Consider the following 21,486-nt stretch of genomic DNA (forward strand, 5'->3'; position numbering starts at 1 on the left):
ATGAGTTCGATTTTTATTACTTGATGTACAGAGATACTTGAATTCCAAACTGGGGCCGCATATTCAAGGGTCGGGCGTATGTATCCTTGGTAGAAATCGCAAAGGTCTTGAACAGGGAGTCCGGAATGTTTCAGTTTCTTCAGCCAGAAAAGACGTGAGCTCCCCTTCTTTGTTATAATTCACAATATGTCACAATATATCTTTGTTATAATTTCAATATATTATATATATATATATATATATATATATATATATATATATATATATATATATATATATATATATATATATATATATATATATATATATATATATATATATATATATATTCTTATTATATGAATTAATATGAATTAAATGAAAATCTATACTTAATCCATTCTTATTTACATTTCCTTACCTTAAAAACAGGAACACAGTTTTCCTGAAGTCAATCTCATCCACATGCGCGATTTCGTCTACGAAAGGCTTGATGGTGTCTATCAGATTCTGTGCCATTTTGTCCATCTCGTCAAATATGAACAAGGAATGCTCACAGCTTTGTACCTTTTCTGGAATTTCTTGATGAAGTTTGTCCTGACGGAAGAAACATCGGCACGCATCAGATACAGTCTTATGTAAGAAAATTCAGTGAGAATGTGAATTTAGACAGGTTTGTATATTCATTGATGTTTTACTTAACTTATTAACTCTAAATGCCAACGCATGTATTTCTCGCCCTACGAGTAACCTTAGAGTTGAAGGGAAGTCTAACGTTACCAAGGAAGACCAAAGTGACTGGTCGAAAGCTACGCCCGAAAATGTACCGTGTTGGATCAAAGTTTCAACTTTAAACATGTAACTACCAACACAGATGAACGTTCATGATGGTATGGGATAATACCTTGTACTGCATTATGTGTTCCTCGTCCTTGTGCATGAAATGTCGCGTTGCCGAGTAGTAGTGAACATACGGCGACTGGAGTCCACCCTCGAACAGAGCCCCGGCTATCATGCCGCTGATGTAGTTCTTTCCCACCCCTGGAGGCCCGTGGAAGGACAGCAGAAGAGCCTTGTAGGGGGCGTGGCTGCTGAGGTGGTCACGGAGCGAGCTGGTCACCAGGTTCAGAACAAGTGGCTGACCGTGTAGGCGTCTTGACACGATGCGTTCTAATTCTATAGTTGCGAAAATAGACGGGGCAATGTTTTCCACAAGCAGTAATTTTCAATATAATTGTCGAGTACAGATCTAAAAGAGTAGAGTAATTTCTTTCTCTTAGAAATACAAAGACAATACAAAGACAAAGTGGTGCTGCAATCAAGTTATTCACTTATTTTAACTGCCACTTAATACTTAAATTAAAATGGAAACAGATACAAATGTACATGCGAAGAAAAACTCTCTCTTTGCCGTTACGTCGCACGACCCCATGCCATATGCTCCATGACATGCAACGACCTTTTAAAGACAGTGGTAAAAGTTGGTAACCGATATGTCAGTAATTCATTGGATAGAATACATAACTACATTACAGTCTCCAAGTTTGCAACTGACAAAAGGTATTCACGTGATGAATTGAGGGCGCGAACATAATCCATTTACCTCATGGATAAACATTTACGTTTGTTGCAATTGGCTATTAGATTTCACTCCATGGGTGTGGGAGCAAAAGATATATTATTGGTCTTTTATCTTCTTCTCCACCTCCTTCATTTGGTAAAATGAGTTGTTTTGTATGGAGTGAAATATGTTGTATTTGCTCTCAAGTGTGACCTTGCATTGAAAAGGAAAATACTGGAATGTCCGATCAAAGAAACAAAAGACTACTTTGACTGAGCTCGAGCTTCAAGGTGTCCATATGCTTTGCCCTATTTGCTGACCATATCACCTGATTCTGACTTGACAATCAGAGAAAGCTGACAATACACTGAAACAGGAACAACAGTGGCTTACTAAATTACGGCTTTCAATTTCACAAACTGTGCCCAATGTTTGCTTTTTGGTCCCGAATATAAAGTGACCGACGTTTTATTTGTTGCTTTGTCATTTGTACGATTAACCTGGCAAACCTAGGCTGGTTTTGTGAAGGCGTTGCTTTAACGTAGTTGAAGCGTATCAGGCTTCAGTCGTTGTCAACCACATTCACCGTTGTAACTGTGGTCTTCAATACAGCGATAAATGTTTTTGCACGACAATGCATAAAACACTTATGTACAAACACATCAAATCACATCAAATCGTTTATTATCACATATTCAAATAGTAATATTCACTAAGTTACACATATGATACCGATTAAATGAAAGTTTTGTATCAGTGTTTGATAAACTAAGAGATACAGTACCTAATTAGGCCCCAAGAAATTCCCGACAATGCCTAACGCTACAATTAACGGTGAATCAAAGTGGCTGTACAATATTTGTTCTTACCAGTGACGTTTGGCTTGAACTGTCCGTTGCAGGGTTTAGGTGCTGGAGGCGGCGTCTCCTGCTTCAACGTTGAACCATTACTCCACAACAGGAAGGCCTTGAAAATTGTTATAAACTCTACTTGATACGTTAACCACGCTAAACCCACCACAGCAAGTAGGATGATTAAAGTTTGTGTTTCAAGTACAATAACACGTTCCCACCATCTTTCGGGCCGCGGCATAATGTTCGTGGTCGTTCACTACGACACACTTGTTGGGGGATATGCTACCGCTCAGTGCGTTTGCATACAGTCAGATTTTTTTTTTTCATGTCAGGCTTCCCAGAAGGCCAGATATTTCAAACCCACCGACCCATGTGACCCTTCATTAGACTCTCAACCTGGCTGTAAAAGGGATGTTCGATGATTTGTGTTACACATTTTTACACAGTGTTGTCTTATCTATCAGTCATACTTTGTCATCCTTGCGTAAGTGAATATAATAACGAGCATTCAGCATGTAAACCAGATCAACAGAATGTATATCGTTGTATAATGCTATCAGTTGGAACAATTCCCCCCTGTATAAGTAGTGAATGGTTTGTTCTTTTGTGCCTTGTTGATAAGCCCAATGTGAGGGTCCGTGCCAGTTACCAGCCCGCCGTGGGAACCGTTGGCAAAGTGAGTAGATTTTTCTCCAAAACACATTAGGACGTTATATGTCTTTATTCACAAGTTCTATTCAAAGCAAGGAAACCTAAAAACACTTTCCAAGTTTACTTGAAGGTTAAAGTGTTCTAGAAAGCATACCGTACATGTCCAATGTGTGGTAAACACTTATCTGGACTTTTAGAAGCAGATAGAACCAGTTCGATTAGAATATCGACGTTGTTGAGCATGGAGTACTGGCACCTACAATGATCACAAGCGTCAGATTGTAGCCATACGAATGACAGAAGAAGAATATCCGGTACTGCTTTAGAAGTATGGATTGAAATATGTACAGTGTGTTCCACATCTACCCCAACAATACATATAGTTCATTGGTAACATAAGCCACCTTTGATTTGCTCAAATGATATTCACTACAAGAAATACAATATTTAATTCAGTATACCTTAAATCACGCAATACTACACAATAGAATTCAGAGATGTCATAATCAAATTTACCCAATTCCTTGTAATATTACACCGAATGTTTTGTATGCCATGTGACATGTCTTATTTGCAGTCAGAAGTGTCCAAAGAGTACAATGTGTTTGGTTATTACCCTGTTAGACTGGCGGCATGGCAAAAGCGAGGACTCCCAACCTGATCACGTTTAGTGACCAAGAATCAGACGAAGAAGAGAGCAACAAGAGAACAACGGGACGTTCGTCTGAAACGTCTTCTCGTGGTAATAGGCCAATGCGATATAGCACCAGAAACACACGTCACCAGCCCACCGTGAGTAGTTTTTCCTATCGATCTTAGTCACATGTTTTATATATAATTATCATAATTAAAGTACCTACAATGTTTGACATGATCAAATATTATCAGAGGCATTGGTTGCCTGCAGTCATTTGGCAATCCGTGAACAAAGAAATCAGTCTTTACTTCTTCTTAGACCATGACGTGATGTTTGTGCTTCTTCTCATATTGCATCAGCCTTTTCAACTCCAATAAGCCTTATAGATTAAGTCATGGGGAAATAGACATTCCTTTTGTTTAGGCAAAACAGCGAAGGCCTTTCATGCGAAAACACCAGAGAGAACCTTTGACATTCGCCACAGGTGCAACAAAGGATCGCCCTGACTTGGTATTTACCAGGTTTCACATGTCTGATGTAATGGTGCAGGGTAAACAAGAGCCTGTTGCTACAACACGGCTGTATTTAACTGGATACGGCTTCGCCATGATCGCGTTGGAAATATCATAAGCTGTTTTCAGCATTTCGTGTGCCTTACCAACTGGTAGTGATAGATTCCAGTACTCGAGTGGTTCTCCTCTACTTGAAGTTTGGACGGTTTTAGCGTAGATAATTGTATTCAGAGAAGATTATAATCGAATTTGCCAGATACCTTGTAACAGTACTCCATTTTTGTATAGAACGATGCCAGTCGACAATATGCAGTCAGAGGTGTCCAAGAAGAAAATAAATTTAAATGTGAAAAATAAGGCATAAAGTTAAGCATATTCATTATAAGGTAGAGTGATAACGTCCACCCATATTTGAAATTAATAACTACCATCTTGTATTGAGGGTAGCGCTGGGTATCGATTTTTTAAATGTTTTCATTAAAAAAAACGTTTCTTTTCTACCAAGAAATCAGAAGGAATGTGTTTGTAAATGGAGTGGGACGTGCTAATATGATCTAAATTCAGAAAATAATTTGTTACATCTGCGAAGCTATAAATAAAAACGTCTGTTTGTCATCATCGCCAGGTCGTGTTTAGTCACAAAACGTCAAACAAAGATGGCAAGAAAACAAAGAGAACGAGACCAACATCGAAGCGCAAAAAGATCTCGCAATCTACCACGGCTTCATGTGAGTATTCTCTATTGTGTTACGGTGATATACTTACAAAAATATACACTTAATTTAACATATTCTATTTCTCAATCTTTCATTCTTTCCTTGCTTTTAATCTTATAAAGGTTGTGTCGCTTTTTTAACAAGTACGTAAGGGAATACGGTTACTTATTCCTGGATGGATCCAACACTGATGTGTGAAAAAAAACATTACTATAACATTCGTTTTTTCAAGCTTAACTTAGCAGGTACAACAATCATCTATGTCGATAAGATTTTTAAAAAATGCTACACTTAACTCTATTTTTTACTTGCTTTTTATTAGTTGTTCCTGCAGATCCTTCCGACCTGGGCTTTTACAGTTCGGATGATGACAGTACTTCAGGTAAGACTATATTTTTTACAGAAAATAAAAAAAAAAAACAGTAATAGATGTGTAATTTTGCACGAACCCAATACACAAGCCAAAAAAAATTATTCTCTTACTTGGATTGAATTTGAAGTAAATTAAAGGAAGTGGTTTACAATGTAAAATATAATGTAAAACATCAAGGTTATAAAATGCACAAAAAGAAGAATAACTTGACACGACAGTTGTAGCAGATACAGCGTATGTATATGGCAACATATGACGACTGCTACATACATGTACATAGTTATTGTTTTTGATGTCTTTAAGGCACGTCTGTCATTGCCTGGTGTGTTAAGTGGCGGCGCTGCCCTTTTCAATGTGTACGTAAAGAGTGGCGCTCAATGACATACTACGTTTCGTTATGATTCATAAAATATTGCTTTCATACAATTCAGACAAAATTGTGTTTTGATTTTGGCGTTGTGTTTGGTACCTAGCCTGTAGATAACTTTGAGATCTGTTCTATGCTAACAGCCAATACAGATAAGCTTTCTTGGGAATGGAAGGCCTGGATTATTTTTAAAAGCATCAGGCTGTATATGTCCTACCGGCTAGTCATAGAAACAAACATATGTTTGCTTTCCAACGCAGTGATCTAGTCAAATAATATATAACGCAAGCCAGAATACCACAGATATACAGTGAGTGACCATATTATTGATGGTAATAATCTTTTATTAATTTGTATCTATATCTAGGTTAATAGAAATTAGGCACATATGGAATCTGAAGTAAAAAGATAAGGCAACACTGGAGCTATCCAACTTAAAACAATCATCAAATGGCATGAAAATAAGTTATTGCTTGTAAACTGCTTATCAAAAAAGAAAACGTAGAAGCTGTCTGAGATACCAATGAGGGAGAAAAACTGTTTTGACAAAAACCGTTTTGAGCAGAACTTCAACACCATCGTAATGATCAACAAGCAAACCGTGCGCTTGACAGGGGCAATGCATGGGATGAAAATATCATGGGACATAAACAGTTAAGGAAAACAAATGACCTCACCTGATCAATTTCTTTTGAAAGAAACAAGTCCAAAGGAAGAAAGTCAACCATCCAAACAGGTAATCATGATTGACAGAAAGAATGAAACGACACCGGAGGAAGATATAAAGATTGATGGAATGACGGAAGCGAGCCAAGAAGACAGAAGCCAAGACCCCAAACAGGCAGTCGGGAGTGACGAAAGAAAAGGCACGAGACCGGAGGTAGAAAGTCAACAGCTTGCGGAGGCAGTCTGGAGTGACGGCAGGAAGGAAGAAACGAGACAGCAGGAAGAAAGCCAACAATCTATGCAGGAACTCTGGAGTGATGGAAGAAAAGAAGAAATGAGACAACAGGAAGAAAGCCAACAATCTATGCAGAAACTCTGGAGTTATGGAAGAAAAGAAGAAATGAGACAACAGGAAGAAAGCCAACAACCTATGCAGGAACTCTTTAGTGATGGAAGAAAAGAAGAAATGAGACAACAGAAAGAAAGGCAACGACCTATGCAGGAACTCTGGAGTGACGACAGGAAAGAAAGAGAGGGGGAAGAAACACAACAACCTATGCAGGAACTCTGGAGTGATGGAAGGAAAGGAAACAGACAGCAGGAAGAAACACACCGACTTATACAGGTGGTAGAAACTGCTGACATGAAAGAAACAAAAGTGGAGGAAGCAAGCCAACGACCTGTACCGGCCTCTTGGGGAGACGGAATAAGAGAAACGAAACAACTGGAAGAAAGCCGAGAACCTGAACAGACAGTTGCTACTGACGGAATGAAAGAAATGAGATCGGAAGAAGAAATCAAGAGTGATAGAATGAAAGAAGGTAGTCGGGAAGAAGAAAGCCAACAACCTACTCTACAGGTAGTCTGGAGTGATGGAATCCAACAACTTATACATGAAGTCTGGAGTGGCAGCAGAAAAGAAATGAGACAGGAGGAAGAAAGCCAGCAACCCTTGAACTTAGATAAGGGTGAAACATTTAAAGAAAATGCATCGGAGCAACATAGCCAACAACACAAAAAGTTAGTCGAAACTGTAAGCATGAGAAAAAGGAGACAGGAGCAAGATAGACAACAACCTGTCCAGTCGTTGGAACATGAAAGTACGAAAGAAAAAGATTCGGAGGAAGATGGCCAGCATTCCGCTAAGACAATTCGGGTTAGCAGCATTGCAACCATGAATTTTGACCCGAATTTTGTAGGAAATAAACAGAATCTTGGTCGGTTTATTGAGATTGAAAGCACGACAGGAAACAGGGAAAACAGAGGACAACTCTTTCAGTCAGTTGAGAGTCAGGGGACACAAGGAAAAGATACCAAAAACTCTGTACACACGGCGGCTCAGTCTGCAGGAAAATATGTAGTGAAAAACATAGGCCAGATAATACATGGTGATACTGGCTTTACACATGAAAAAAATGCGTCAATTGTAGAAAATAGAGATGAGGAAACGGAAGACATTGAATTGGTTGAGCTGCAGCAAACCAGCATCTCCTTAGAACAAGAATACAACCGTGTTATTAGAGAGGAAAAGATGAGGCTGCAAGAGAAAAATAGGCAACTCAAAATGGAAATAGATAAAATCAGAAAGTCTTTCGTCGACGTTGAAACGGAGAAAAGAGCCTCAGAAGAAGATATCCAAGATCTGAATAATTTGCATCAGGAGCAACGAACGCTGCAAGCCATCTTACAAGAAGAAGAGCATTACTCTCATCGTCACCACTCAATCCATCTGCCGACAATGCAAGCCACCACTGCTTTCCGTCCTTTTCCGTTCTCTCCTTTCGCTTTCCAGATCAGACCCATCTCTTCTAGGCCTCTCATACCAGTAGGAGTGGGATCAATGCCAGGGGGTCAGAGCATTTATGAGCAGCTGACTCATTCACCCATGCAGCAGCTGTCAGTAAATGTTAATTGTTCCACGCATATCGAGCCAAGTCTTGTAGTAGAGACACATCTGCGAGGAGCAGGATCGACAGCACGAGGCAAGCTGCACAAGCAGTCAGGAGTAATGGCACAAAAGAAGAAACAAGATCAGAAGCAAGTGAGAGAAACTGCGTCCAACTCCTCCGATGTGGAAGATTTTCAACATCAACCTCTTGCCATTGAACTAACCAAGCAGAGATCTACTACAAAGGAAAGGGGCATGCAGCCCTTGCAGGGTAAGCTGAAACTGTCACAGTTTCAATAGAGCAATAATGCAGGAATCCCACTGCCTTACTGGAATCACATCGCGGTAAAACCTGCAACCAAACAACAATCTATCAGACGGCGCCTAGGCAAGTCTGACTGCAGTTGGTTCCCAAGGCTTTGCACAAAGAGAATCCAGAAGGAACATAAAACAAAGAAACGTCAGTTCTGAGGACTGACTTCTTCAATTCAGTGCCTTCGATTTCCTGCGTTGGATGGGGCTGCCCTCTCTCCCAGGAAAAGCAGTTTTCCATGTATATTTTCTTACTATTTCTTTCCACCAATGATAGAATGGCATAAATGTAGAGGTACAGACGATGCGATTCCAGTAGAAATGTGGCCCGTGGACTAATCGTGAAGGATCCACCAGCTTTAATTAAATATTAGTCAATTTTAAACTGCCCATGCATCCAGCAAGCATTAAGTAAACTTTAATCCTCGGCGTAGGCAAGCTGTGCGCACGCTGCCATTAATCGTAGGCTTATAATGTCACTATAGCGTTAAATTTGCAACATTAGCAATGATTTGGTAAATTTCAAGTCCCAGTTATTGTGGTCAATTAGCAGTCGAATTAATAAGACCCTATTACATACATATAAGCAAATCCAGTGCTCTAACATAGTGTGTCTCGTAATAATCAAGGAAAGCCGGGAATCGATTCTAACGACATCGACGATCTGAACGGCAGCAGGGTGCCGGATTCTGGTGCACGGAGTAGCGAACTTGGTCCAAACCAGTGAGTTGTATCTTTAATACATTTTCTGTGCATGTTGTGACAACAAACACGGCCATTTGAAACAATTAATGCAAAGTCACAAGCAAATCGGTCAGATTACAAGCGTGTCATTGTTGCTTTCAGATATGATAAGTCTGATGACACATCCGCCAGCCAGACTCGTTCATCCATTTCGCAAGAGAAAGAGGACCATCAAGAACGACGGATAAAAGCAATAACCATAGTTAGTGTTGGTGCTGTAATTTTTGCATTCTTGCTGGGCATTGAACTAGGCATAAGAATTCAGACAACCACGAACTTTGACTGTCATCACCAGGGTAACGTAATGGACCAGACAGTGTCAACCCACGACAGCTTACCAGTTTTGCAAAATGACACATCTGTCCTTGCAGATATCGACTCCAGTGGGAAGATAAAGGGGTTAATAGAAATGTTTAATCATCAGAAACCGGTGCTGTGGAACACTATAAAGCAGGAATTTGGCGATGAAGAAATTAACGGTATTTCCATTCTGGTCGTCGATACCCCATCAGATCAATCAACGGCAGAAGCATTCGCATTGACCTTGTCTTTGCTGATCTCTGCAGATCATTATCTTCTGAGCCCCAGTCAGTTTATATCCATGGACAGAGCCCACGCTGAATCGGTGGTTGAAGATGTAATGTCCACATTAGGTGGGCGGTCTAACAGTCTCGTCATTCTGAATAGTGCAGAAAACATGCCCATGTACATTATTGATAGCCTGGGGCCATTCTGTAGCTCTTTGCTTGTTCAAAGATCCATTGTCATCACCGCCCCCGGTACGACACCGTCGGTGACCTTACCAGCTTGCGGAAAGAAAACCATCCTGCGTGTACAGACTGAGGCTACCCTACAGCTGCTGCCTACGGTAACACAGTCAACAGGTAGGCATGCATCTTGTCATAGTCAAATTTATCCCTATCACGATTGATGCTACAGATTATTGCTTTACCTCTGTTGTGGTGATCGTACCGTTGTTAGGTACGTGGTGGACACCAATTCATGCATTTTAACCATTGTAATGCTAGCTATAGTGCTTTGATTAGTCAATTGTCATGATATTGTAATATATATCTACAAATGGAAATTCATATAGGAAAGACAAGGTCTAGGAAAGAGGATTTATTCAACCTCTCTTGTACATCTTGTACATCAGCACGTTAGATAAGAACACAACTGTAACATCCTCACCTGTTGTCGCCCTGTAGATGACCATCATACAGCGCTAAACGCCATCAGAAAGGTTTTCGTGTCCCAGTCGGACCGGGTGTGGATGGCGGCCGACGCTGTCATGACGGAGCACCGGACAGGCGGACCGCCCAGGAGGCCGGCAGTCCTCATCATCGGTGCCCCGCCCGGCGCTCATCGGACGGCCGACGTGCTCGCTGAAGCACTGGCAAAGGTACGGTCACTTGATATATGTTATGATTTATGTAAAACTTTTAGAACTATCTTACTGGTGATATTAATATTGATTGCACTGTATAGTCCATGAAACACATTCTTTTGATTTTCAATGTTAACTTCATCATATATTCTTGTCACTAATGTCATGATGTGTCAGTCAAACTACATTCTAATTCATCTTTTCATTTCTTCAAATTACGCAATAACTGGCCAATACTCACATAAAACTACGAGGATCTTCAACAAAGAGCAATCTGCCAGTCTAAATTTAGACATGTTTTCAAACGTTGTTGAAATACTAATTGTATGGTAAAATGAACTTGACTAGAAAGTGTATAAATTATGGATGGGACCGAAAGAGACGGTTAGAAAAAGAATAATTCTATGAACCATACTGTCTATCAAATTTCCATCAGGTCTATTCAGAGAAGCCGCTGATGATCGACAGTCACCAGTTCAGCCGTGTTGACGCCGACCGAGCGAAACTCCACATCGACCGCACGCTGGACTCCACCTTCCTCGGAGACGTTCGGTCCGCAGTCTTCACCAGAGTCGACAGTCTGCCCGGCCCCGCGGCCATGATCTTCCACTCCTACTGCGACCATGACGACGCACAGTTCAAACACGTCGCCTACTTCATGACGGTGCACTGCAGGTGAGCAGCGATAGCTTCTCATACATTATCAATTACCAATACTTACTTGCCTTGCGCCCTCCTCTTCTAAGTATAGCAAGAGATAAAGGGTTGACTTAGGCTTTACCCAAGCAATTTTCATCTTGCATATTCACTGAAATAAAAATGAATTTAACCACCATGTAGAACAATGATTTACATCTTGTTTCAGTCGGGTTCAAAGTACTACACAAATGCCAATTATGCAATAAGAAAATGACCAGATGTAATTAAACTGCAGCTGGCAAATGCGTCCTTTCTGATTTTCGTAGTCTTTGCAAAATTTAAAATTTGAAAGGGCAGGCAAACGTTTCAATAAAGCGCGGTGATTTGATGGCGTAGGTAGGATACTATGCGGGTTTCGATTAGATGATAATTTGAGGACGTAGATAACTGAGTGTGGATCTGTATTTCCGGGTAAGTTAGTGTTAGTGTTGACAAACAACTTCATGCTGTCTTGGAAGATGCTATTTATCTACATAAATGATCGACCTGCTATCTCTTATATTGATTTCTAATTGGTGTCAACTTTTGGATTCTACTCTGCAGTGACGACGTTGACACAAACTCTCCGCCCAAGGCACAAGAAGAGGCCATCCTGGACTACCTGAAGCGTTCCTGGGAGGATTTACACGAGGAGAAGCGAGGTCCACTTCTCAGCAGAATTGCGTCTATGGTGGTGGTAGTCAAGGCCGAGAAAAACATGGAAGTACTGCCGCCAGTTAACAGGCAGTAGCACATGTGTAACAAATATTTGTCAAGTCAACTTGTCTAAAATTTTCACATTCTGATGAAGATGTTGAAATTTGTGGAACAGTATACATTTAGGGTAAATTCAAATGACATAAAGATTTAAGTATTTGCAGATTATTATACTATTGATAATTGAATTGTTTATGGTAGAACGCATGATATAACAGATATTTAGGACCTATAGTTCAGTGTTCAGTTATACTTTGTTGCATGAAAGCTAACAGCTAATTTCTTTGTCATTTATAGCATTGGCAGAAAACATTGGTTGCTATATGGTTAACATAAATCGCTATATTATGTCGAAATGCGTTTAAATATTGACAATATTGAGCAATTATATCGTACACGTGTTCGGTCTGGATTTTTAATCGAAGTTTGAAGTTTCCTTAGATTTAGAGGTGTAAAAAGTTCCTGTTGATAGATAAAATACTTGTTTCATAAACCTTTTAATGATCACACCCTTCGCGGAATTGGAATCTTGTGGTGTGTGGATGTTCTCTTTCATGTTTATCTGTCAATATGATCTTATCATTACAATAATTACATTCTCCAAGCATGAATTACTAGTATTTCATTTTAAAGCACGAATGATAATCAGCAAGTATTGCACACGAAGATATATGGAACGTTACAAGCCTGGTTATGAAGCAATGTTTGATTGTTTATTAATGTTTAATTATACGAAATGTTTGATTTCATTACCTAGTTATGGATCTTGATGATAATACATGTAGAAAGGAATTCGCCCAAGAGACTGAAATATATAGTCGTGTTGAAAACAAGAGACAGAAGTTCATCAATTCAGCTTTCAATACTTTATTCAACCCCAAATTGGAGATTACCATGCCTGTGTTAGCGTTGTTGGGCCGAAGGGAAAGCTCATGCGTTTCTACGGCGGCTCCACGGGTTGAGGTTGACGCATCTCTCACCACCACTGTAGACCAACTCCACAGACTCCACCATGGTGTGGAAGTCCGCAAAAGAGTCGAGGTGGAAGATGTGCTTGTACTCTGGTTCCGAAATAAGCTGCTCCATGTGGCTTTGGATAACGTTGCCTATGCCTGAAAGATAGACATTTGATCGACAAATCAGTAAGTTTATGAGAGTTCTCCATCTAAGTTCCGGATCTACACCTGGTCAAAATGTTCTTAGCATCTGCATGAATAGCTTTTTCATGTTATTAGGAGAAAGATGAATGTTATTCTTCTTTAATACACAGTCTAGAGTTTCTTAATTAGCTGGTACTTACCCAGAGCAAACACAGAAACGCCAATGTTTCGCAGCCTTTCAGCCGCTGCTTCTGTCAGAGAGTCGCTATTGGGCCGCCCATCAGTGATCAGCAGCACTTCCTTCAGTGAACCTGGCCTCAGACCCTTGGTAGAACTAGAAACGCTGAAGTCGCCATTTGCAAACATGGTTGTCCGGGCGTAGTCAAGAGCGTTGTGAGTGTTCGTGCCGCCATCTTGGGTTTTGATAGCAATTTAAAAATGTTAAGAATAATACACTGCGGAATAATTATCTACGAAATTGATTAAGTGTCATTTATTTTAATCTGTAATATAGCTTTAGGCACTTTACAGGATATGCAGCTTGATGGGAGTTTCGAAGGCTGTGTTATTATGTTCACAAGGGTTATTGGCGTTTAGTTGGAACCGCCAAACGGTCTATAAAATAATAGATATATCGTTGAAAGGACTTGCCCAAGTGTTTTAATTTCGGTAAGTGCTAGCTTGAAAATTCGTAGTAACCTTTATCTTATTAGTACAATAAAATATGAAGAATTAGGATAAAAATAGAACATTACCTGAATAAGTGACCTGCCTAATCGCATTACTCACGCCCGTGTAAGTCCCATAGTCATTGAAGTCAAAGTGCTCTGTGTAGGACGAGCTGAACGTCATGAACGCGATCTACGCCAACATAAAAAAACTCTGAGATGAATATAATTGAAAGTTCTTTGAATAATACTGATTTTGACCTTCTCAGCTCTCAAACGCTTTGGTCAACATGCATGCTATTAAATTAAATGCCTCTTGCTTCTCTTCGCATACGTTAGTCTGAGATAAAACTGGAAAGTCTAATACCTGGTGGTATGGATAGGACGGGCCTATACCGGGGCAAATGTAGCCCAACAGTCTAGCCAGTGCCTCCTTTGCGTCGTTGAAGACTTCAACTGTAGAAGAATGTGAAGTACGTATCAGACAACCTTAAGGATAGGTGAGCTGCTACCTATTGCACTGGCTTTGTAGAGTCCTGTTCAAATTACCATTAATTGTCGCTGTATTGTGCCTATTCATTCTGAAGTCTTAATTCAAATTTGTCTGCTCCAAATATCATCATTTGCGTTTTACTGCCTTTCACTCTACAACAGTATGCGTTTTTTATATTCTTCAAGAAAAAAAAACACCTTTATAAATGCCTGTACAAAAGAGACTTACGTCCAATACTTCCCGACTCATCGAGAATGATGAGCAGGTCTCGCTCCTTCCCAGGGTTCCGGCTAGTGGTACTCTGTCCCTTCAGGAAGAACGTGTCGAAGGCCCGAGCCGTTTCCTGGGGTGTGATGGTCTCGCCTGGTGATATTCACATCATGTAAAATACGTAGTTTAGAAAGGTAGCATTTGAAAACCAAATACAACATGAGCTACCCTAACGAACGTTAACTACTGTTCTGACCATTCATATATATTTGGTGACAAGACGCTCCAACTTTGTCCTGCAATTGCAGCTACATGTACATAATGTAATCTGGCACCGCAGGGTGTCCACTACATCGCCACACAAGTTATTATGGTAACAACCGTATAGTCCAGGTTATTGACCTTTTTTGTTTGGAACGGAAGATGTGATTGCCTTGGTCATGTTCTATCATGCAACAATCTACCGAGTGCCATTCACCGACAAAAGAAAAGGACTCTCAGAGTTATCTGCACTCATCAATGGAAGTGTAGTCGTTGTTGTGCTCTTACCTGCAGGCAGCTGCTCCGTTTCTTCGTTTGGACCACAAGCCGTCCCGCCGTTTGACGGATGACGTAGGATCACCCTGGAACGCAGGCGGGTGTTGTAGCCCACCTAGAACGTGATATGCACAATGAAGTTGCTGGAAGGCATTATCATTTTCAGAAGAGCCAAATGGAGGAATGTCTTGAATTGCATATGCCTACGCTCGGATATGCAGGGTCAAAAGGCTTAGAAAATCTTAAGATGAAAACGAAAGGTCTCAAGATCTTCCAATCATTAGAATTAGAAACTACTAAGTCTTACCTTCATCCACTCACTCCACTCTGACTGGAGACAGTCGACGGAAGTCGTGTCATACAGCCAGGCACGGGCGGCTGTGCTCAACAAGAGCAGGACCACGGAGGAGACGAGAAAACGCATCTTCGCTCAGCTTCACTGTGGAGTACAGTACTCTTCAGACTGCCAGACGGCAACTGTAGCTGAAGCCTTTTCTTTGCCGCTTTTATACTTTTGCTGTGAAGTTCGATCGGATGTCATAAAAGATACTGCACAGCGTAAGATAGTGGATGAATGCGTCGTGTTTGCACCGCATGGTGTGGATTCCAGGGTGTTGTTTACTCTGGTGAGGAAATGGCCCTGACGGATCGTTACTTTATCATTTGAACGTTATTAAATCCGAAATGATGAATTGACAACACTGGTTACCGTGTTGCCCTCTCCTTGTACATGATTGACTGAGCTTCCCAACGATCATAACTGCATTTCACAACTCGTGGTGTCCCCAATGTTTTTCGTCCTATTATGTCTAAATTTTTGTCGTCGAATGACTTACCATCGAGGCTAATTCTCCTTGGTTGCCATAAAGTTTGGCTCTCGTAATACTTTCATTTCGGATATCAGCCCAACCAGTAAGTGTGGTATCGTTGACTCGACTTTTTTTCTTATCAGTTCGGTATTAATACCTCACAAAACTGCATATTTCTGACGCTATCTGTGCTTTTTGTTATCGCGCATTAGTGTGCTGGTATTGATAAATGCTTTTATTACATGATAGTTCACAGTTGACAGGTGCCTTGTACCCACGGCTTTTCTCTGATTTCCTCCTTCATTGCGTTATACTATTCAACTCCGCAGCTATCTAATCTGTCATTGTTCTTATAGCCAACACAAGTAAACACGGATATTACCCGTGCTCAAGATACCGTATCTGTCAAACGGTCAATACTGGCATCAACTCTGATAAAGAGTCAACTGCTTCGTTTTGCCGTAATAAGGAAGTAATAACGCTTCTTCGCCTTGATTAATTGGTTGTGATTGGTTTTCAGAGCTGGTACAGGCTACCAATTGGGTGGCATATGATATGGACCCTCTCTGGCCAATGGATACTGCCTGGCCAATTTGATACTGTCTTTTGACACACTAGGATCTGTTTGGAGATAACTGTCTGATTCTATCAGCTGATTTACTGATTCCTTCACACATTCATAACAATCTGACGTTCTCATGATTTATTCAGGTTTGCTGTGATCCATTCACAGTGATCGACTTCATATAACGTCTTGTGAAATACCTTTATTTTTATCATTATAAAAGTAGCTGCGAGAATAAAATGTGCTAAACTTGAGTTTGCAGTCACTTTGTCTCTATCCTTTCGTCTGCCCTTTCATTGTATGAAAAAGGATTGCTGTAAAGCATTTACCGAGCAGTTTATAATTATGAGACGTACACTTGACTAAATCTAAACTGTAGCTGCATCTGTATAGCCGGTATAACCGCCCTTCGGCGTAACACACCAGCTTCTGTATCTGTATAGCCGGTATAACCGCCCTTCGGCGTAACACACCAGCTTCGCAGGCACGTCGCGGCAGCTGGCTCATTACACCGAATGACTGGTTACACCTAACACTTTTTATAGACTCCCAAATAGAGCGCTATAAACGTGCTTAATTCTTCCCACAAGTACCGACTTGCATCTTCAGCACGCCCTGTTTATGTAAGTCTCTAAGGAAGTCGTATTCCCTCCCCATGTGGTGATGCCCGCCCTTGTTCTGTAGAATCGGTTTGATGAAGTCTCCCGGGTAGTAGTGATAGGGGATGGGCGTGTTCCGGGCATCACGTTGGAACGGGAAGAAGCCGTAGAGGTAAGGCCGCTCACAGAACGTCGTCGTCATCAGAACCGTGATCATGCCGGTTGTTGGGGGCCCGCCCATCTTTTTGTGAGCTATCCTGGACGCGAGGCTGGCGGGAAAAAAACAGCAGAACAAAATTCAAAAAGGTAACATTTGCAAAGCAAATCCCGATGACACCTTCGCATGGTCTAGCTATAGCTTAACGAATTACTGCTTTGTCTATTGTTACTCAAACACACTGGTATATATAGTGGCCTTGCAGCCCCTTTTGAAGTCAGTTCTGCATGGCCCTTGCAACATTATATAACCCAACACTAGTTACCATGGTGACAAACGACTGGTTCAGGTCATTGACCTTATTTGTTTGGAACGGAAGAAGAAGAAGAAACGATACGTTTTCCTTTGGTAAACATAAATAACATTTTCAAAGCAATACATTAGTGTTAGTTACCTTCACATGGGGACGATCTAGCCTAACAAATGACTGCTCTTACTCAAACTACATCATGCAAAAACTACATCAAGTAATCCAACACAACAGATGCCAGATACCATATATATATATATATATATAGTGACAGCTGATTGCCATATTTCCATCTTGAGCATCATCTTTAGAAGCCGGTACTTACGGGTTGATCCCCCGTTTTAATCTTCCCTTGATGGAGTATAAGGAGAAAGTGACGCGGTACTTTCTGGCCACTCTGATGACTTTACGTCTTGTACTTTCATGCACGACCAGCGTCGTCCCGTCAATATTCCTCAGTCGACTCTCGTACACGTCCTGGGTTCTATTCTTCAACTTCGACTGTAACCAGGAGTCCGGACAGGTTTGCCATTCATTTAGTCATTAGTATCAAGTTGTGTTTCTTTGCAGTTATTACCTTCGCCAAGAAGCTTGCTTTTCACTGTGTTTTGAGGTGTTGGGGCATTTTATGCTCAACATTAATCAAATTACTATGGGTCCAATCTGACAACAAATAGAGAATGAAGTTTTTGTGTTCTTTTCAACATGGAACGTGTGACGTTACAGCATCGGTATAGCGTTACCACTATAACGTTACAATTCATTCCAAAAAATTCATTCTCTATTTGTTGTCAGATTCAACCCATAGTAATTTAATTAACCTTGAGCATAAAATGCCCCAACACCTCAAAACACACTGGAAAACAAGCTGTTTAACGTCAACAGGATCATTCTGATTCCTGTACTATGCAAATGAGGTTTAGACCCCTGTTTTCGCAATACATTCTGGGGATGGGAAACTCGTGAATGGGAAAGAAAAATGGGTGAAATGTGCTGTATTTGCTCTTGAGCAAATGTCGGCCTTTCTTGTTACTCATAGAGTTCCTAATAATCATAAACATAAGCATAAACTTGCCGAGCTCCGTATCCGTTGGGGCGTGCCCATGTTTAATATCGTCATGCTGGTCCGTCTGCCGACGTCATTCTCGTAACCCCTGACAACCGGGATGTCCATCCTGATGACGTACTCTTTTGAGTCGATCTCGTTCCCACAGTGGCTGCCCAGCAACACGCCGCTGTTGCCGACCACAGCGCAGGTGTTGTAGTGCCCGATGGTCCCGCTTTGGTCCGTCCGGCAGTGGGCTTCAGTCTCACGCGTTTCTCCTTCTCCTGTATACTTTACTGTTTCGTACTGAGCCAGTTTTGGCAACCTTTTAGTGCTCTTTACCAGATAGACGGACGGGTGCAGTTTCCCCGTGGAGTTTCTGAAAGATTAAGACTGTGACATTGTGACTTTTTTCATCCGTTATAATAGAAAGCTTTCAATAGAAATTTAATGAAAGTTCCTTGACTGAACAAAACATTGTGATCAATGTTAATGCAGGATATGCAGTATCTTTGTCCATGGTCTGAAAGATACATGAAATATGTGACATTGTACATGTGAGAAGTATGGTAGCATCTGTCTTGAAATTGATGAACATAACGGTTTGTGACTGAGATCAGCGGTTCATGTTCCAAAGATAACTGTCATTTAGATAAGATGGTATTTTTCACGAAAAATATGGCTCCCTGACTGATTTTACAAGACCGGTGCCAATGAGAATCATTAGCAGGGAAACTTGACAAACCTGACTCTCGCCATGGCCTCAGGTCTAAACTGCCACACCGGATCAGGCGCCAGGGAGCCGAAGTGCAGGGTGGGCCAAGAATTCCGGATTCCAGTGCTGTTGCCCTCCTGATTCCGGATCCCTGTTCCGTTGCCCTTCCGGTACATTGGAAATTGCGGCATTGCCTGTAACGAGCCCCTAATAATAGGATGATGAAGCAAAGACGTTACTCTATATCATGTCCTTGGATATAATGACAATGACAATGAAGTTTATTGCAGATTAATGCCCCAGTGGAGCTGAGTGCACCACTTTAGTTACAAATAAGGATGGGGAAACCCATGGAGGGAAAACTATGCTATATCTATCTATATCTAAGCTGCACGTGTCTCTTCTCTCTTGAGACATTTGTATAGGAGTTAACATTTAGCTTTTGTAATACATCATAGTTTGGCGAATAATCTAATCTACAAATTCATTTCTTTACATTTTCGTCTTTTTCATTTGGTTTTGGTATTCTACGACATTGGTATCATTTTCCAATGTTTTTTTTCAACTTACGGTATATATTTGCTCATTTTGCAACTGTTCTGTACAATTTACAGTGTGGCTGAATTTTTTTTTTTGGAAACGGCCGAGAATTCATGCGCGCTGGAATGTAATCCATATGGCTTAAACTCACTATCATCATCATCATCATTAACTGCTTAACTCACTATCACGTTTGTATTAAAAATTTTAACGATACGTCCAAACGGTTCTACAGATACGTCAGTGAAGGTTAGACATTCAGGTAATAAGATACGCCAGAAAACAGTTACGCAAGTAACTTGTTAGGTGTTTGTCTGTGCTTTTGTACCAGGATTTCCTGAAAAACAGGCCAGAGTGGCCTGAGTGTGATACCCGGTTGAACAAATAAAGTTCACTTGAAAGTTGGATATGATTTTTGAAAAAAAAAAAAAATCCGGTTGCTTTCGACTGTTTTTTGGCGATTCAGCAGATGTATTTGTTACGTACCCCCACAGCTTCACCAGTAGAAAGTACGTCGCCGTGAACATGACTGTAGAAAGTATGAAGCTGGTCAGTCTTCTGCTGACCGCCGCTGGGCGCAAATCCGCGTCACGGTAGTCATAGCGTCGCCTCGTCACTTCCGTTTCCGCCATGTGTTGCACCTAGTCAGTGGGTGTGCCATCGTTAATATATGGCCATATATTGTTGCAAATTCCTGGCTGAAGGCTAAGTGAAAATGACAAGGATAAATGAACAAAGAAACAGAGTACAAAATAACTCCACAAAGTAAAAGGTAATACAATATTGTCTAAAACTACAGCTATGTCTAAAACCGTATGTCTTAAGGGTTTGACTTCTCTTTTGTAAACTATGGAAAATATTAACGGGGAGATCTTACAAGCCTCCACCAGGCTTTTCTACGGGGGTACGGAATTTCCCCATAAATTATGCAAATTACATCCATATTTGCATAATTGTCAAATATTTATATCAAGCGTCACATAAACTACCTATACACCAAAAATCATGACGATCCGTCAACCGGTTCTTGAGTTATCCTCTTTTAATTTTTTTTTTCAAACAGATAGCCCTGCAGTTCCAGAGCAAGCCGCCAGGCGGCCCAAACTCACGTCACTTCTTGCCCAGCACAAGAGCTACCTATCATCCAAATTTCGTCTAGATCATGAGATATCAAAACCGAAAGTTTAGATGCAATACCATAACAAGCCGCCAGGGGGTCCAAAATCTAATCATTTCCAGGTCTCATCAAGACCTACCCACTTACCAAGTACCAAGACAATCCATTTATAGTGTTTACAGACACACATGCAGACAGACAGACACACACACACACGAACGCCTCTGAAAACATAACCTTGGCGAAGGTAATCTTGTCTAACCTGTTTTCTATGGCGAGGCGGGTGCTAATTGTGATCGCTCAGGCATGATGTACTTTGACACGGACACGCTAAACATAAACAAATTTCTGAACAAAATTTTAGTCATTTTCATGTCCGTAGCCAGGATTTTGGTTTGGGGGAGGTGGGGTTCTTCCTACTTTCCGAGGGACCAGCGAGCGCCAAAGGCGCGAGCTTCCTAGTGGCTGGGGGCATACTCTAGCCAGCCCGCAAAAAATTTTGAACATTGAACCTTCTGAAATGGCATTTCCTGTGTTCTTGAAAGGATTTCAAAGGAAGAATCAGAGACAAATAGAATT

At 40.9% G+C, this 21,486-nt stretch overlaps 4 protein-coding genes and 1 long non-coding RNA gene across 5 annotated transcripts in view; 2 read left to right on the forward strand and 3 right to left on the reverse strand.

The window, feature by feature from the left end:
- Positions 1-2,766, reverse strand: part of LOC109484336 (torsin-1A-like) — a 5,296-nt gene extending 2,530 nt beyond the window's left edge. Inside the window, exons 1-3 of the mRNA XM_019787589.1 lie at positions 2,763-2,766; positions 884-1,155; positions 401-576 (exon numbers count right to left, since the gene is read on the reverse strand). Coding sequence (XP_019643148.1) covers positions 401-576; positions 884-1,155; positions 2,763-2,766 — 452 coding nt within the window. The remainder of the gene's footprint in view (positions 1-400; positions 577-883; positions 1,156-2,762) is intronic.
- An 841-nt stretch (positions 2,767-3,607) lies between these two features.
- LOC109484691 lies at positions 3,608-5,288 on the forward strand. Its single transcript, XR_002141085.1, has 3 exons — positions 3,608-3,837; positions 4,820-4,922; positions 5,233-5,288. It is a non-coding gene; the product is annotated as an uncharacterized LOC109484691 (long non-coding RNA).
- Positions 5,289-8,296: 3,008 nt separating this feature from the next.
- LOC109484549 (torsin-1A-interacting protein 1-like) lies at positions 8,297-12,488 on the forward strand. The gene is made up of 5 exons (XM_019787869.1): positions 8,297-9,239; positions 9,363-10,144; positions 10,469-10,662; positions 11,084-11,322; positions 11,890-12,488. Exons 2-5 carry the CDS (start codon positions 9,565-9,567, stop codon positions 12,074-12,076), a joined length of 1,200 nt encoding a protein of 399 aa, XP_019643428.1. The 5' UTR covers positions 8,297-9,239; positions 9,363-9,564; the 3' UTR covers positions 12,077-12,488.
- Positions 12,489-12,897: 409 nt separating this feature from the next.
- Positions 12,898-15,528, reverse strand: LOC109484564 (collagen alpha-1(XII) chain-like). Its single transcript, XM_019787883.1, has 7 exons — positions 15,358-15,528; positions 15,063-15,165; positions 14,532-14,666; positions 14,178-14,266; positions 13,898-14,003; positions 13,343-13,555; positions 12,898-13,154 (listed from the first exon to the last, which is right to left on the reverse strand). The coding sequence occupies exons 1-7, from the start codon at positions 15,472-15,474 to the stop codon at positions 12,973-12,975; spliced, it is 945 nt and encodes a 314-aa protein (XP_019643442.1). The 5' UTR covers positions 15,475-15,528; the 3' UTR covers positions 12,898-12,972.
- Positions 15,529-16,979: 1,451 nt separating this feature from the next.
- Positions 16,980-19,441, reverse strand: LOC109484337 (alpha-2,8-sialyltransferase 8B-like). The gene is made up of 4 exons (XM_019787590.1): positions 19,281-19,441; positions 18,566-18,914; positions 17,816-17,991; positions 16,980-17,292 (listed from the first exon to the last, which is right to left on the reverse strand). Exons 1-4 carry the CDS (start codon positions 19,439-19,441, stop codon positions 16,998-17,000), a joined length of 981 nt encoding a protein of 326 aa, XP_019643149.1. The 3' UTR covers positions 16,980-16,997.
- Positions 19,442-21,486: the final 2,045 nt, after the last annotated feature.

This window comes from Branchiostoma belcheri, unplaced genomic scaffold, assembly GCF_001625305.1.
Source record: "Branchiostoma belcheri isolate BF01 breed outbred unplaced genomic scaffold, Haploidv18h27 scaffold7, whole genome shotgun sequence".
Classification (NCBI taxonomy): Eukaryota; Metazoa; Chordata; class Leptocardii; order Amphioxiformes; family Branchiostomatidae; genus Branchiostoma; species Branchiostoma belcheri.